This window comes from Gobius niger (assembly GCF_951799975.1).
Source record: "Gobius niger genome assembly, chromosome: 3".
NCBI lineage: Eukaryota > Metazoa > Chordata > Actinopteri > Gobiiformes > Gobiidae > Gobius > Gobius niger.
In genome coordinates this window covers 4,748,611-4,762,328 of record NC_136854.1, presented here as the reverse complement: position 1 = coordinate 4,762,328, position 13,718 = coordinate 4,748,611, and the positions used below count along the sequence as shown (strand labels likewise).

The window sequence follows — 13,718 nt, the reverse complement described above, 5'->3', positions numbered from 1 at the left end:
TTTTTTTTTTTTCTTCTCTTTGTTTCTCTCTTACGACAGAAATAATGAAAACTCTGTTTTACAAATTAAAATCAGGCCGTAAGCATAGAATTAAGACATTACATTACAGACGTCGAGCACTTCCGTTCCGCTGTGACGACACAACTGAACACTCAGTCGTTCACCAGGAGAGGGCGGAGCCTCAGAGAGCAGGATTCAGGAGGATTACTGAGAGCTGCGTGAATGAAGCCACAAACCACTCTGGGGGTGTTTTTGATAAGGAAATAGCATAACAACATGGCTAAAAGCTCCAAAAAGTTGATTTTGCATGATATAGGACCTTTAATAATCCAAATCTTTTAGCATTTTAACAATATTTACAATTGTGATTCATGACTCATTTAGTTTCACACCATAATCTAATAATAACTTACTGTGGGCCATGTTCTCCTTTAAAATCTATCAATCGTCCAATCGAAGCATCACTGATTGCTGACTCAGCGCTGATCCCAGGTCTGTGGACACAGAGGCCAAAGAGGCTTTAGAGCTGACTCTGACCTGGACAACAGTGCTGGATCTCACCTTTGAGACGCAGGAGCTCTGACCTCTTCATGCTCTCCTTCATCCATCATGTGGGCATTTGTCCAAGAGCTGTTGTCTGGTAACAATAAATAAATAATTCAATCAAACACAAGAATAAAGATTTGAGTTTTAAGACTTTCTGTAATGTTTCTATGTTTTCTCTGATCCATGTTTTTGCTCAAACAAAATTAAAATGTATAGTTTCACATGTTTGTAACTGCGAAGTGCACCTCACCCGGTCCTCAACAATTTGAACTAATTGCATGCTGTTCCATTACCATTCATACTTTTACAAAACAGCTTTTTCAACTAAATAGTTGTATATCGCAGGTGAATATTGCCCTTTATTGTGTGATTAACGGCTAATGACTTGTCAATTCCTGTGTATTTTATCACACTTCATCAATTTAAGTTAAATCAATGAAATTGTTTGTATTGCTCCGTGTCACATGACATGACAGGGCTGCACCAAACAATGAATCCAATGAACGCCCCCTTTCGGTCATTTAGTCGGCTGATTGGTCGACTAAATGTACTTTTGCAACAATTCACATGATCTCAGTTTACACAAGAGGTCTGTGGCAGGTCCGTCTTTTACCTTGGGATAATATTTTTGCCAAAAAAGAAAAAACTTTGAGGAGAGAAATGGTGACGGGAAAGGCCCCTCCTGCATATGCAAAAGCATAGACTAGAGTCTGCTCTATTCAAAAATACAGAAGAAACGAAACCAAAAGCTATAACGCCAGGCTCCGCAGCTCATGCACCTGCTGTGTCTTTCTTCGCTTCATTCTGGCTTTTTCCAAGATAAACAAGACGAGGAGCTCCACGTAACGTGAACAGATTCATCACTACACCGTATAGGGCAAAAGTTGAAGAAATGAAGCGCCTGAGGGGACCAAGAGGACACGGAACCACGTGGGCGGAGCATTTCACAGTAAAGAACATGGCTCTTGTTTACATTACGTCGAAACAGTTGCCTGGCTCTGCCATACTATTCCCTGTCCGATCCACGCAGGGAGTTAGTCTGGTCACGGAGCAGCTTGAACGGGCCTAACGCGCACAGATTGTCAGTGAAATAAACCAATTAGCGATTAGCGAACGTGACGACAGCTGTGTCCAATTCACAAAATATGAAGTGAATATAAACTCACGCGGAGGAAAATCCTTGACTCCTTCATCCATGATTAGTTTTGGCTAATGTTAATGTTAATTGAACGAACAACATAGTGGTGGAGTGAGTGACCTTGTCATTTCTCTGTGACGGTCGTGATTGGTTCGGCCTCAGCCGCCAATCAGAAACTTGTTTACTGTGCATGGCCACACCCACTTCTTTCGCGCAGAAAGAAGTGGGCGAAATGGAAACAAGTGTCATGCAATGGGCGCTGGCTGCTCTGCTTTATGACCACGACACTGGGGGCCGCCATTGCTCCGCCATTGCTGTAGTACCTCCATATCGCCACTAGGCCCCCATTGAAAAGCATTGGAGTTTAGACACCTTAAAAACAACTTTAACGCCTGGTTTCAATTTTTTCAACACTAGACTAGGCTCGATATTCCTCCTGAGATAACGCTGGGTTAATCACAATTTATGAAACCAGGCTGGTTTTCGTATAAAGAATTTTTGAAATCTCGTACTTAATGAGGCTTGGACTTTTAGCATTGGAGCAGCGCGAGCTACACGTCACACAAGGGCCGAGTCTACAGTGAAAATCCCGCCCGTATGTCCTTTTTAGGAACATGCTTCGTCAGAGCTGGGGAGGGGGAGCCTGTAAATCGGCCATGAATTCCCCCTCGAGCGTGGTCATTATGGTAAACGGGGAGGAGTGAGCAGAAGACGTCCATTATTTTTACAGTCTATGGTGTCACGTACGGAAGTGTTACCCGGAGGACATTTGAGAACAGGCGATGGAAGAAGAAACTACCGCTTTGTTTGGATTATATGGATGTGTGGACAGCACATGTTCAGCAGCAGATGCAGGAGTGAAGGAGCTGGAGTCTGAGATTAAAGGTGAGATTAATGTGACTTTTTACACATAAATGCACCGTTTATGTTGCTTCTATGTATAAACCGTTACAGCACGAGCTCCCAAACTTTTATGTCTTATGAGTGCAGTTTGGGTCAAGTTGTAGTTTTGTCAGCGTCATGCCACGCCCCCTTTTAGTCAACTAATCGCTGCTCGATTGCTGATGTTTTTGGTTGACCATGAAAATCTGTGGTCGGGGACAGCCTTAACACACCAAAAGCGTCCACGCCTCCAACTTCCATGTTAACCCTATGTAGAGGTGCTTCAACGCGCTCCGAAATGCAAGCAAAGCTGTCCGCGCGTATCAAGCGTAGCAAACGCGAGCGGATGAGGAAAAACGCGTGTCAAAGCCAGGGAGAACAGCGCGGTGAGCGAACAGGGAGGCCACGCCCACTGCTTCATGCACTCAAGTAATCCAATCTACACGTGCGTTCATTTATGCCTTGTTAACCAATCAGGGATGCTGACTGGGCTCAGGCGTCACCTGTTACTGCAACATGGAGGACAAGTTGATCGTCGCGGTAAAGGAATAGACAGAAACTTGGAGTGAGGTAATATCTTGTACTACCAAAGCATTTTTTTGTGTGTCAATTTTAATGAACCTGCCCTGTGTAACCATGTGTAACCATCAAATACCACTTCATTTGCATTGCATGTTGGAAACATACAGTAACTGTAATATTAGTGAACACATTGTAAAAAATATATAGATTTTTTCAGCGGAGGTGTGCAAAAATAAGTGGAAGAGTTTGAGGGACACCTTCTCCTTCTTTCAAGAAGGGGCCAACATGAGCCAGGAGCGCCTGTGTCCCAATGCGTGACAGCAGGTCATCGAACAGGGCCCGGGACTTTAAGGGCCACTCACACTTGTCCATCCGAACAGCGCCCAAGCGCTGGAAGCCCCTTCAGTGCGGTTTGTTTGTGTAGTGTGAGCACAATCAAACCGTGCCCGAGTCGGACTCGGTTCCGGACTTTGGCCGCTTGGAGGAGGGGGGCCAAAGCGCGGCTCGGTTGCTCGTGTTTGCGCACACGCACAGATACAAGCGGCTGTTATATGTATTTGTTACGTAAAACAGTGAGAAAAGGCTGTTTTTATCAAACAGAGCAGCGGCTGCCTCGCTCTCGTCTCCCCGGCCCCGACCGCTTTGCTCCCGGGCGGCTCCCCGGACCCCCGGCCACATACCGCTCGTCTCCCCGACCGCTCACCCCGACGCCCTGGCCGCTTCACACACGTCTCGGGCTGACTTTACGGGAGCGGCTGCGCTTCTCCCGCCCTGTGTCCGAGTTTCTCTGCTGCTGCACCTGGTTTGGCTGCAGGCTTTAGTCGGACAGATAAAACCTGCGGGTGCTTTTATCGCTTGTGATTTTGGTGCACGTTCGTGTGAAGTGCTTTGTTGTAACGTAAAGCGTAGACTTCCAGGAGTTCACCAACATAAAGCTGTTTAACCAGTGGCCGAAGCAGCAATGAATGACATAAACTGCTGTATATGACTCCAAAGAAAGGCTCAGAGCGGCAGGTGCTGCTCCACCCCCCGCCTCAGCTGAGCGGGACAGAGGGACGCGCACTTCTCTATTTCTCTGCTTTATTAAAATCGACTATTATATTCACCATAGCCCTTTTTGTTAATCTGTAGTAAAATGCCAAGAAAAGTGGAGTGAAGAGATTTGACAGGGCTCATAGTAGACATTATTTCACGCAGCTGTTTAAGGTTTTTTTTCTTCCTCATTATGTTGCTGCTGCTCACGTGCACTTGTAAACAACTCCTCGTGCTCGGCCACGGCTCGGTTCGTTTGTGTAAGTGTGAGCGAGGGCCGTTCAGGGCATCCAGGCCTTTCCTCAAACGAGCTGGAGAGTGGCAGGTTCGGATGTCAAGTGTGAGTGCGCCCTGAGTCAACAACCGGTGGCCAGACACGCCTCCCATGTATGACGCTTGCCAAACTTTACGCGCAGCAAACAGGCATTTGTCGCGAGTGTGAAGTATGTGAAGCGGCGTTGTTTGGCGTCCAACGAGAGGCAGATGGGCCGTGGACGCACGTTTGGTGTGTACGCACCTTTACTCCGTTAACAGGAGGACCCTGAATCACAAATTTCAAATCAATCTTCAAAGTCTATTGCCATGTTCCCAAAGTGGGGTCCGGGGCCCTTTGTTTGGCTCAAAGGCACAACGTAGATTGCAAGAATTTATATTGAATGGAAATGTAAATGGAATTGTTGAGATTTACTGCTTTAAGTATTTATCCAAAGAGTCACATGTAGGGGCTCTTCACTTTGCAAACTCTGGGTATTGGCTGGTCTATTGATCATCATAGCTGTAGCATGTGTTAAAGTCAGATAAAAGGAATAGGTAATTTGAAATACATGTCTTCTTTGTTATTACAGTTTTAACCCGAGCCTAAGGTACGTCACTTCACTGTCACGGGACGCTGGCAAAGACTACAGGAGGGTAAACAAACCTAAACAAGTCATGTTTGACCCAAAGGTTTAAGCTGAACCACAAATGTAAACGGCTGAGGTTACCAGTATATGTTATTACACTTTACATTTTACGTTTTGTAATTTCAACTTTAACTTTAACAGCCTGGCAGCTCTCTCAGTCAGACCACTCCTCCCTCTTTATCACAGCTTTCTGTCACTTACCTCATTCTCAAACCTTTACCTGTGAATTAACAAACCTATAGAGTAAAAGACCCCGCGGTAAAAACGTACCTGTCGACAGAACGAGCCGCTGAGGTGAATCCACTTCCTGACACTCAAGGGGAATTTTGTCAGTCACGTGTTCAGACTCGCTTTGTATGAACCTGTCAAACCTGATTCTATTTTGCTGTTCTGTGACTCATAAACTATAAATGCGACTTACTTTGATGCATTACAGTCACATACTGGGAGTGAAACACGTGCATGGCTTTAATTAGGATTTATTTTAAAATGTTGACTTCTGTGTCCATTGTTATGTGACAAAACATAAAGCACAGTTTTCTTGTTGTGACCCACCTAAAATTAGCACAGCATTAACCCCTTCACTCCCACCTGAACCGAGCACATTTTCTCCAGTTTGGCTTTACCCCAGTCCAAAAGCTTCTGGAAAAAAGCTGTGAAAATAGCGACAGAACTGAGACGAGAACGATGATGATGTGGCAAAAAAGTGACAAAACTTTGACAAAAAAGTGACGAAAAAATGGCGAAAATGTGACGGAAAAAAAAGACAAAAAAGTGACAAAAAATGACTAAAAAATGTGACAAAAAAATTACAAAAAATTACTAAAATTACAAAGAAAATGTGACAAAAATGTGACGAAAAAAAAGTGACAAAAATGTGATGAAAAAGGACCAAAAAAGTGACCAAAAAATGTGTAAAAAATGACCCAAAAAAATGTGACAAAAAAATTTCAAAAAATTACAAAAAAAAGACAAAGAAAATGACGATAAAATGACAAAAATGTGACAAAAAAAAATGACAAAAAATGTGTAAAAAAATGACCAAAATGACAAAAAAGTGACCAAAAAAATGTGGAAAAAAATGACGGAAAAGTGACGAAAAAAATGACAAAAAATGACAAAAATGACAAAAAAAGACAAAGAAAATGACCAAAAAATGTGACAAATGACAAAAAAAGACAAAGAAAATGACCAAAAAATGTGACAAATGACAAAAAAAGACAAAAATGTGACAAAAAAGTGACAAAAATGAGTTGAATACCCCCCCAAAAAATCTGATGATGTGAGGAAAATTTAGATGAGTTTTGTAGATCTTAGCTTTCAAATGAGGCGTTACACTGGCCTACAGGATTTGGGTAAAGCTGAACTGGAGAAAATGCTTTCGGTTCAGGCGGGAGTTAAGAGGTTAAGAGGTTATTTGCCTTTAATTTGAGCGTGCACGTGCATTACCACATGTGCCCAGTAGAGGGTGCTGCAAGTTCTGCTGTAAGCACACCTCCATCTTGTGGAAAAGCCAAGACAGCACACGTAAGGCGCTCGGTGAAAAATGAGATAAAATCATTACTAAATGATGTTCATAACCGTGTCTTTTAGGTCTATAGAGCAAAGCTGCCTGTCAGAGGTACTGGAGAAGGTTTGTCCTGTTTTTGTTTTTATCTTCTCTCTGACATGTTCTGCTAAGCTATGCTATTTTTCTGCTAGCTATGTGCAATGTGAATTTATTTTTCGAGCATCATGATAAAATTGTTGAATTTGTGTATTTTCAAGACAAACAACATAATTAAACCAATCGGAGAGTACGTACAACTATGTACAAATCACAAACCATCTACAGAGATTTCATTATTGCACATTTTTAGTGCCACATGTAAATATTGCGCACTGTGTGAAAACCTGAGTTATTATACTGTTAACTTTGAATGTGAATGATTTAAACCAGAACTGTATGATTTGGCATATACCGAATAGTGATTAATATTACCCTGCCTATGCAGGTTGCTTTTTTGATTGACCTGATTCGAGTCGGACCGTTCGATGTGAGCCTGGACTAGAGTTACTGAGTCCTAAGTCGAGGACGTTCTGGACGCTCTAACATCCTAAGTGGACCTGGGCCCCATCGTACACCGTTAAGCTGAGGTATTGTGCACAAAAAGGGTCATAATACCCGGGTAGTGGTAAATCCGAGCTATGAGCATTTTTTTTATTTGTTTAAATGGACATTTCGCCCTCTTGAGTATTTTTTAGCCCTCTTGGATATTTTTGAGTTTTGTGAACTGGATCGAGGATCGAAAGACTGTCGACCTCTCCGTGCGCCAAGAACGTGCTTTTAGCGTACCGGTACGCTCATTTGCACATATGTTTAAACCAGGGGTGTCAAACTCATTTTGGGTCGCGGGCCGAAATTCAGCTCCCACGGCGGGTCGTGGGCCACATATAATAGAGGAGTGTTTCCAATAGATGAATAAAAATAAGCTGTCATTTGATCAAAGCCCCAACTTCATTAATGACAACGGCTTACACTTGTATTGCACTTTACAAGCCTGTGTCACAAGTTCCTGAAAGTGCAGTAGTCATTATTCATTCACTTGGTGGTGGTAAGCTGTTATTGAAGCCACAGCCGCCCTGGGGCAGACTGTCCATTTACCACATGGCTATATAATGTGTTGTTCATATCCTGAGCTCTTATTATGCCCTCTACTGGACACGTGTGGAACTCTATCCTTTTTTTTTTATTATTTAAAGCCCCCTAGTGGCTAGAATGAGCATTCTGGTTATTCTTTAAAAATTCATAACTCTGCACAGGAATGGGCTAGAGACGTACTTTTTTTTTTGACATACTCTGGAATTTATGCTCTACAGGGCAGGGACCGGATTAAATCATCTTAAGGGCCGGCTCAGGCCCGCGGGCCGCGCGTTTGACACCCCTGGTTTAAATCCTTTGGCTGCTCCGCCGCTTTTTAGAGCGCCCTTCACAATGCACGCTCTCTACTTCGTCCCACCGTGAGCAGAGACTACATCACCCATACACCCTTGAGTCGTATGAGCGAAAAGCGCGGTGCGTCGCTGTAGCCTCTGTAAACAACGTGATGCTCGTCCACAAACAAGCGGATCCTGGAGGGGGGGTGAAACGCAAACACCGCTGCTCGGTTAAAATACAATGAACACTTCTGCTCTCCTGGCTTCATAGAAGTAAAAGAACAAGGTTGGCTGCGTTGGCTGACCCCAAAACAAAGCGGTAAATATGGATTGAAACAAACTTCTGCGGACTGAGATGAGGCGACTGCAGACAGAACCTGACAAGCTGCAATAACAGCACAGAACATGGAAGTGTTTGTTAGACACTTTGGAAACCACAGACATTAGCCTGTAAGAATCATATCTGTGACAGAGCTTCAGAGACATCCACCTGTAAGAGTTCAGCTAGAACAGTCTGTCTTCTAAAGGTAAGACTGGGCTTTCATTACTGTTATTTATTATGCAGATGGACGTTCACAAAGCTTATTTTCTTTGCATTGGGCTGTCATCATGAGTTATTTATTTGAGCAGATCTGAATAAACATTGTGAATACATGAGTTAAATGATACAGTCCAGCGTTATTACAATATCATTTATACTGTAATAACACAGTAAAAAAAACGAAGTAAAAACCCTGACACCTGTTTTTCCCCCGCTGTGCTTTTTGCTTCGCATTCATTCGTCACAATTTATGAATTTCAGATTTCTTACTGTGTGGATTATCATTGAATGGCTCAAAATGAGGAAAGTAAGGCACAAGAATCTAAAAAAAAAAAAAAAAAACCAAAGACTGAATATGCATACTGCAGAAGACACATACACAATACACATTTGATTCTCCACAATTTTATTATTTTATAGCGAGAATTTACCTCATTCTAAGGTCTCGAACAAAATGAACATTCAATAAATATACATTAAACTAACAGATTTTTTTGGATTGAAATAGATTTATAAATGTACATAAGGCTCTTCCAAGGATATTTTACTGTCAAATAGTCTTTGTCAACATAAAATAAAAAAAAACAGAGGGAAGCACTAACACAGAATATTTAATAAAAAAATAATAAAATAAAATACATGAATAAAAAGTCTTATACCCTCTTCTTTTAATGAACAAGAATATGCAATTTCAGGATAATATAAATTTGAGTGTTTTTGACCAAGATCACTTGTTCTAAGATTTTCTGACTCAACTCAATGCATTTGGTCTTTAGTTCAGATTAATTTCTTTGCCAGTGGGGTAAAACCATTCCTCTCATTGGCTGATTTAATTTCTTATTTCAAGCTGGATTACCTTGGGTCTGATCTATTTTCATATTATATGTGCAACTTTCCGATGTGTGATTGGGCTTTAAACTAAAGGAGATTAACGCATGCGCACTGTATTTGGATGTAGCCGTTTCTTCCATGCTTAAACCAGCTCTCAAGTCTTTATTATGGGCGTAGTTATTGAGAAAGAAGGCAATAAGAGAGATAATAGGCAATAAGAAAAAGTGTATGAGAAAACTGTCAAACTTGAGCAGTAGATTACTGACATAAGTATGAGGGAAAATATATGATTTTGTTGACTGTTTTCACGTAAAAATTAGGCATGTGCGCTATGAGAAGCGAGGGCCAAAATTGCCAAAATATTTTCCGTGAACAAGTCATAGAGCCTGGTTTAAATTTGTGAAGAGAAAGCTAACTTTGAATATGCAAGCCGACTCAAATGCCGTGGTGGTCTGGGGCTGGAGCGGTTCACTTTTGGCTGTGGAAACGCCCGCGAACCGCTCCGGTCCACTCCTCTTGAAATACGACAAGAGACACTGAGGAGCCCACAGACCGGAATCTAAACCCGGGGACCAGAGGCTGAGTGAAGGTGGTGTTGAAGGTGTAAAGGTGGAACAACAGACCAGAGGAGACTGTGTAGAAGGACAGAGAGCCAGCAGCCCAGTCCACAAACACCGCTACTGTCCCAGAGGAGGAGCTGGGGTGAAAGAGGGGGGTTCTTTTCTTTTCATGCAAAACAAAGAAACCATCTTTAGAGCAGGACAGTCTCCAGGACTGATCATTATATCCAAATCGACTGTCATCACCATCTCCTTTACTTTTGATTCCTCTGTGAGACACTGATATAGAAACCTCTCCATTCCAATGGACCTCCCAGTAACAGCGCTCAGTCAGAACAATGCCACAAAGAAGCTGATGCCAGACGTCAAATCTGTCCTGATGATCTGGATACGGCTGATCTTCACTCACAAATATTGCCATCTTGTTGTTGTCAGAGAGTCTGAGTTTTCTGTGAGCTGTGTTTGGATCCAGAGTGAATTCAGTGAAGTCTGATGAAGAGAAGACACACTTAGTTCCCCGCAGTGAAAGGTAAGAATGTGTTTCAAATTGTATGAAGGTAACACTTACAACGTAGGGGTCCGAGGCTCAGGCAGAGGACTCCTGAAGGCTGAAGTCTGAAAAATCACACAGATGACGTCAGACGCAGACAAGACAGAACTGATGTGACAAACATACTGAGCACACTCAGTCAATATAACAGGACTGTCCTCACCTGAGAGTGGTGAGTGAGCAGTGGGGGTCCTCCTGTAGAGCAGTCAGGAGCTTTGCTCCTGTGTCTCCTGGATGGTTGAAGCTGAGGTCCAGGTCTACCAGATGGGAGGGGTTGGACCTCAGAGCTGAGGCCAGAGCAGCACAGCCTTCCTCTGAGATCAGACACCCTGACAGTCTGAACACACAGGGTTAAACAGAGTCATTGAAATGACAAAGTCACAGAGATGAAGAGTAAACCCTCTGACCTGAGCTGCTCCAGTTTACAGTGAGGACTCTTCAGTCCAACAGACAACATCTTCAGCCCTGAGTCCTTCAGGTCGTTGTTGCTGAGGTCCAGGACTGTCAGACTAGAGGAGCTGAGGACTGAGGACAGAGCTTCACAGCTGCTCTCTGACAGGTTACAGCTGCTCAGTCTGGAGAGAACACACTGTTTTAGGAGAAGTTTAGAAGGTTCATACTTACATAGACCTCACTCACAGAGCTTTGTTGGAGGCTTTGACCACTGGCAGCAGCCTCAGCAGAGCCTCCTCTGAAGCACAGTATTTCTTCAGCTCAAACTGCTCCATATCTTCTTCTGATGACAGTAAGATGAAGGCCAGAGCTGACCACTGAGCAGGAGACAGTCCACCTTCAGACAGACGTCCTGAGCTCAGGTACTGTTGGACCTGCTCCACCAGAGAACCATCATTCATTTCATTCAGACAGTGGAGCAGGTTGATGCTTCTCTCTGCAGACACTTCCTCACTCAGCTTCTGCTTGATGTACTTAGCTGTTTCCTGATTGGTCTGGGAGCTACTTCCTGTCTGTGTCAGCAGACCTTGAAGAAGGCTCTGATTGGTCGGCAGTGAAAGACCCAGGAGGAAGCGCAGGAACAAGTCCAGGTGTCCATTTGGACTCTGCAAGGCCTGGTCCACAGCAGAGCGGTGGAGATGGTTCAGTTTTCGTTTTGGACTAGGCTTTCGGGACATCTTAGGTTTGACACTGGGCAGACTGGGCCTGCTGGACTTGTGCACTAAGAGCAGGTTGACTCCAGTGTTGACGAAGGTCTGATGGACGTGAAGAGCTGCCAGAAACTCCTGCACACTCAGATGGATGAAGCAGTAGACCTTGTCCTGGTACAGGCCTGGCTCCTCTCTAAAGACCTGAGTGAAGACTCCGGAGTACACTGAGGCGGCTGCAGCGTCCAGCCCACACTCGCTCAGGTCACTCTCGTAGAAGATCAGGTTTCCTTTCTGCAGCTGCTCAAAGGCCAGTTTTCCCAGAGACTGCACCATCTTCCTGGTCTCTGGACTCCAGTGTGGGTCTGTCTCAGATCCTCCTTCATACTTGATGTTCTTGACTTTGGCCTGAACCACCAGGAAGTGGATGTACATCTGAGTCAGGGTCTTGGGCAGCTCTGCTCTCTCTCTGGTCTTCAGCACATGCTCCAGGACTGTGGAGAGGATCCAGCAGAAGACTGGCATGAAGCACATGATGTGGAGGCTTCGGGACGTCTTGATGTGGGAGATGATTGTGTGGGCCTCGTCTCTGAACCTGTTTCTGAAGTACAGCTCCTTCTGTGGGTCGCTGAACCCTCGCACCTCTGTCACCATGGAGACGCACTCAGCAGGGATCTGATTGGCCGCCGCGGGGCGTGTGGTTATCCAGAGGCGAGCGGAGGGAAGCAGGCTCCCCCTGATGAGGTTCACCAGCAGCTCCTCCACTGAGGCGCTCTCTGTGGGCTCCGTCAGGGCCTTGGTTTGGGTGAAGTCCAGAGGAAGTCTGCACTCGTCCAGACCGTCAAAGATGAAGAGCAGCTGCAGATCTTCAAAGCTGCTCACTTCTTCTGTTCCTCTAAAGAAGTGATGGAGCAGCTGCACCAGGCTGAAGCTCCTGTCCTTCAGCACATTGAGTGCTCTGAAAGTGAAGGGGAACAGCAGCTGGACGTCCTGGTGGGCTTTACCTTCAGCCCAGTCCAGACTGAACTTCTGAGTGAGCAGTGTTTTCCCGATGCCAGCCACTCCCTTTGTCAGCACTGTTCTGACGGGCGCCTCTGTGTCCGTGGGGCCTTTAAACATGTCTTCACATGTGATGGCCGTCTCTGCTCCGCCTGCTTTCCTGGAGGCTGTTTCCATGTGTCTGACCTCATGTTCCTGGTTGACCTCTGAGGCCCCTCCCTCTGTGATATAGAGCTCTGTGTAGATCTGCTGCAGGAGGGCGGGGCTTCCTTGTTTAGCCACGCCCTCAAACACACACTGACACTTCTGCTGCAGGTCACGCTTCAGTTTACGCTGAAGAACTCCAGAACATCTCCCTGAATGAAGACACAGACAGAGCCTGAGTCTCAGAGAAGATCAAATGACTGAGTGAAATGGACCTACTGCTCCACAGACGCCCAGCCAGCTCCTTCTGCTGCCTCCTCCTCAGGAAGTTCACAGTGATCTTCAGAAAAGCCTCTCCATCCTCATCAGGCTCTAAGCATTCTGGGTAATCTGTGCTCAGAACCTTGTGGAACTTCTTCAGCTCCTTCTGCACAAAAGTGAAGATGTCCTCCTCCAGAAGCTGCACAGACACATTAGAAACAACACGAATGTAGATCTGTGGAAAACAAATTGATGATCTTCAGAACATCTACAAAACTTAATGACACACCTTAAATATGGAGTCCAGCTGTGTCTGATGATGATGATGATGATGTTTCTTTGAACTCTTTTTCTTTCTGTGGACGAGAGACTCTGACATTGACATTCCTGAACCTCACATTAACTTATAATTTACTACTTGAAGTTAATCGCAATGATTTTTCAATTGACCAAACACAGCAAGAGTAGATGATTTATAATCTTTTACAAAAGACAGAACTGCTAATACAACCGCAAGAGCACAATGTTTTAATCGCTTTTGTTCACCTCAGAAATGTAATTAATGACTCAATGGCTGGTACAGCGGTGAGTCCAGGCAAACCAACTGGTGCAGCTGTAGCATTCATTAAAGTTATAAGGATTGTAACGAAATCTGAACAAGCTTCTGACTCATACTTTGCTCACACGCTACAGAACATGAAGACCATGTCAGATCTTGTCCTTTCGGTCATTACCCAAATCTCATGACCATAGGTGAGAGTGGGAGCGTAGATCGATCGGTAAATCGAGAGCTT

General features: G+C 44.4%; 1 protein-coding gene across 1 annotated transcript; it reads right to left on the bottom strand.

Annotated features, from left to right (window-relative positions):
• Window positions 1–9,778: 9,778 nt before the first annotated feature.
• On the bottom strand, window positions 9,779–13,309 carry LOC306960445 (protein NLRC3-like; the record flags this gene model as incomplete). The annotated part of the gene is made up of 7 exons (XM_079552876.1): window positions 9,779–10,359; window positions 10,439–10,485; window positions 10,584–10,757; window positions 10,828–10,995; window positions 11,060–12,875; window positions 12,943–13,123; window positions 13,214–13,309. 7 exons carry the CDS (start codon window positions 13,307–13,309, stop codon window positions 9,779–9,781), a joined length of 3,063 nt encoding a protein of 1,020 aa, XP_079409002.1.
• Window positions 13,310–13,718: the final 409 nt, after the last annotated feature.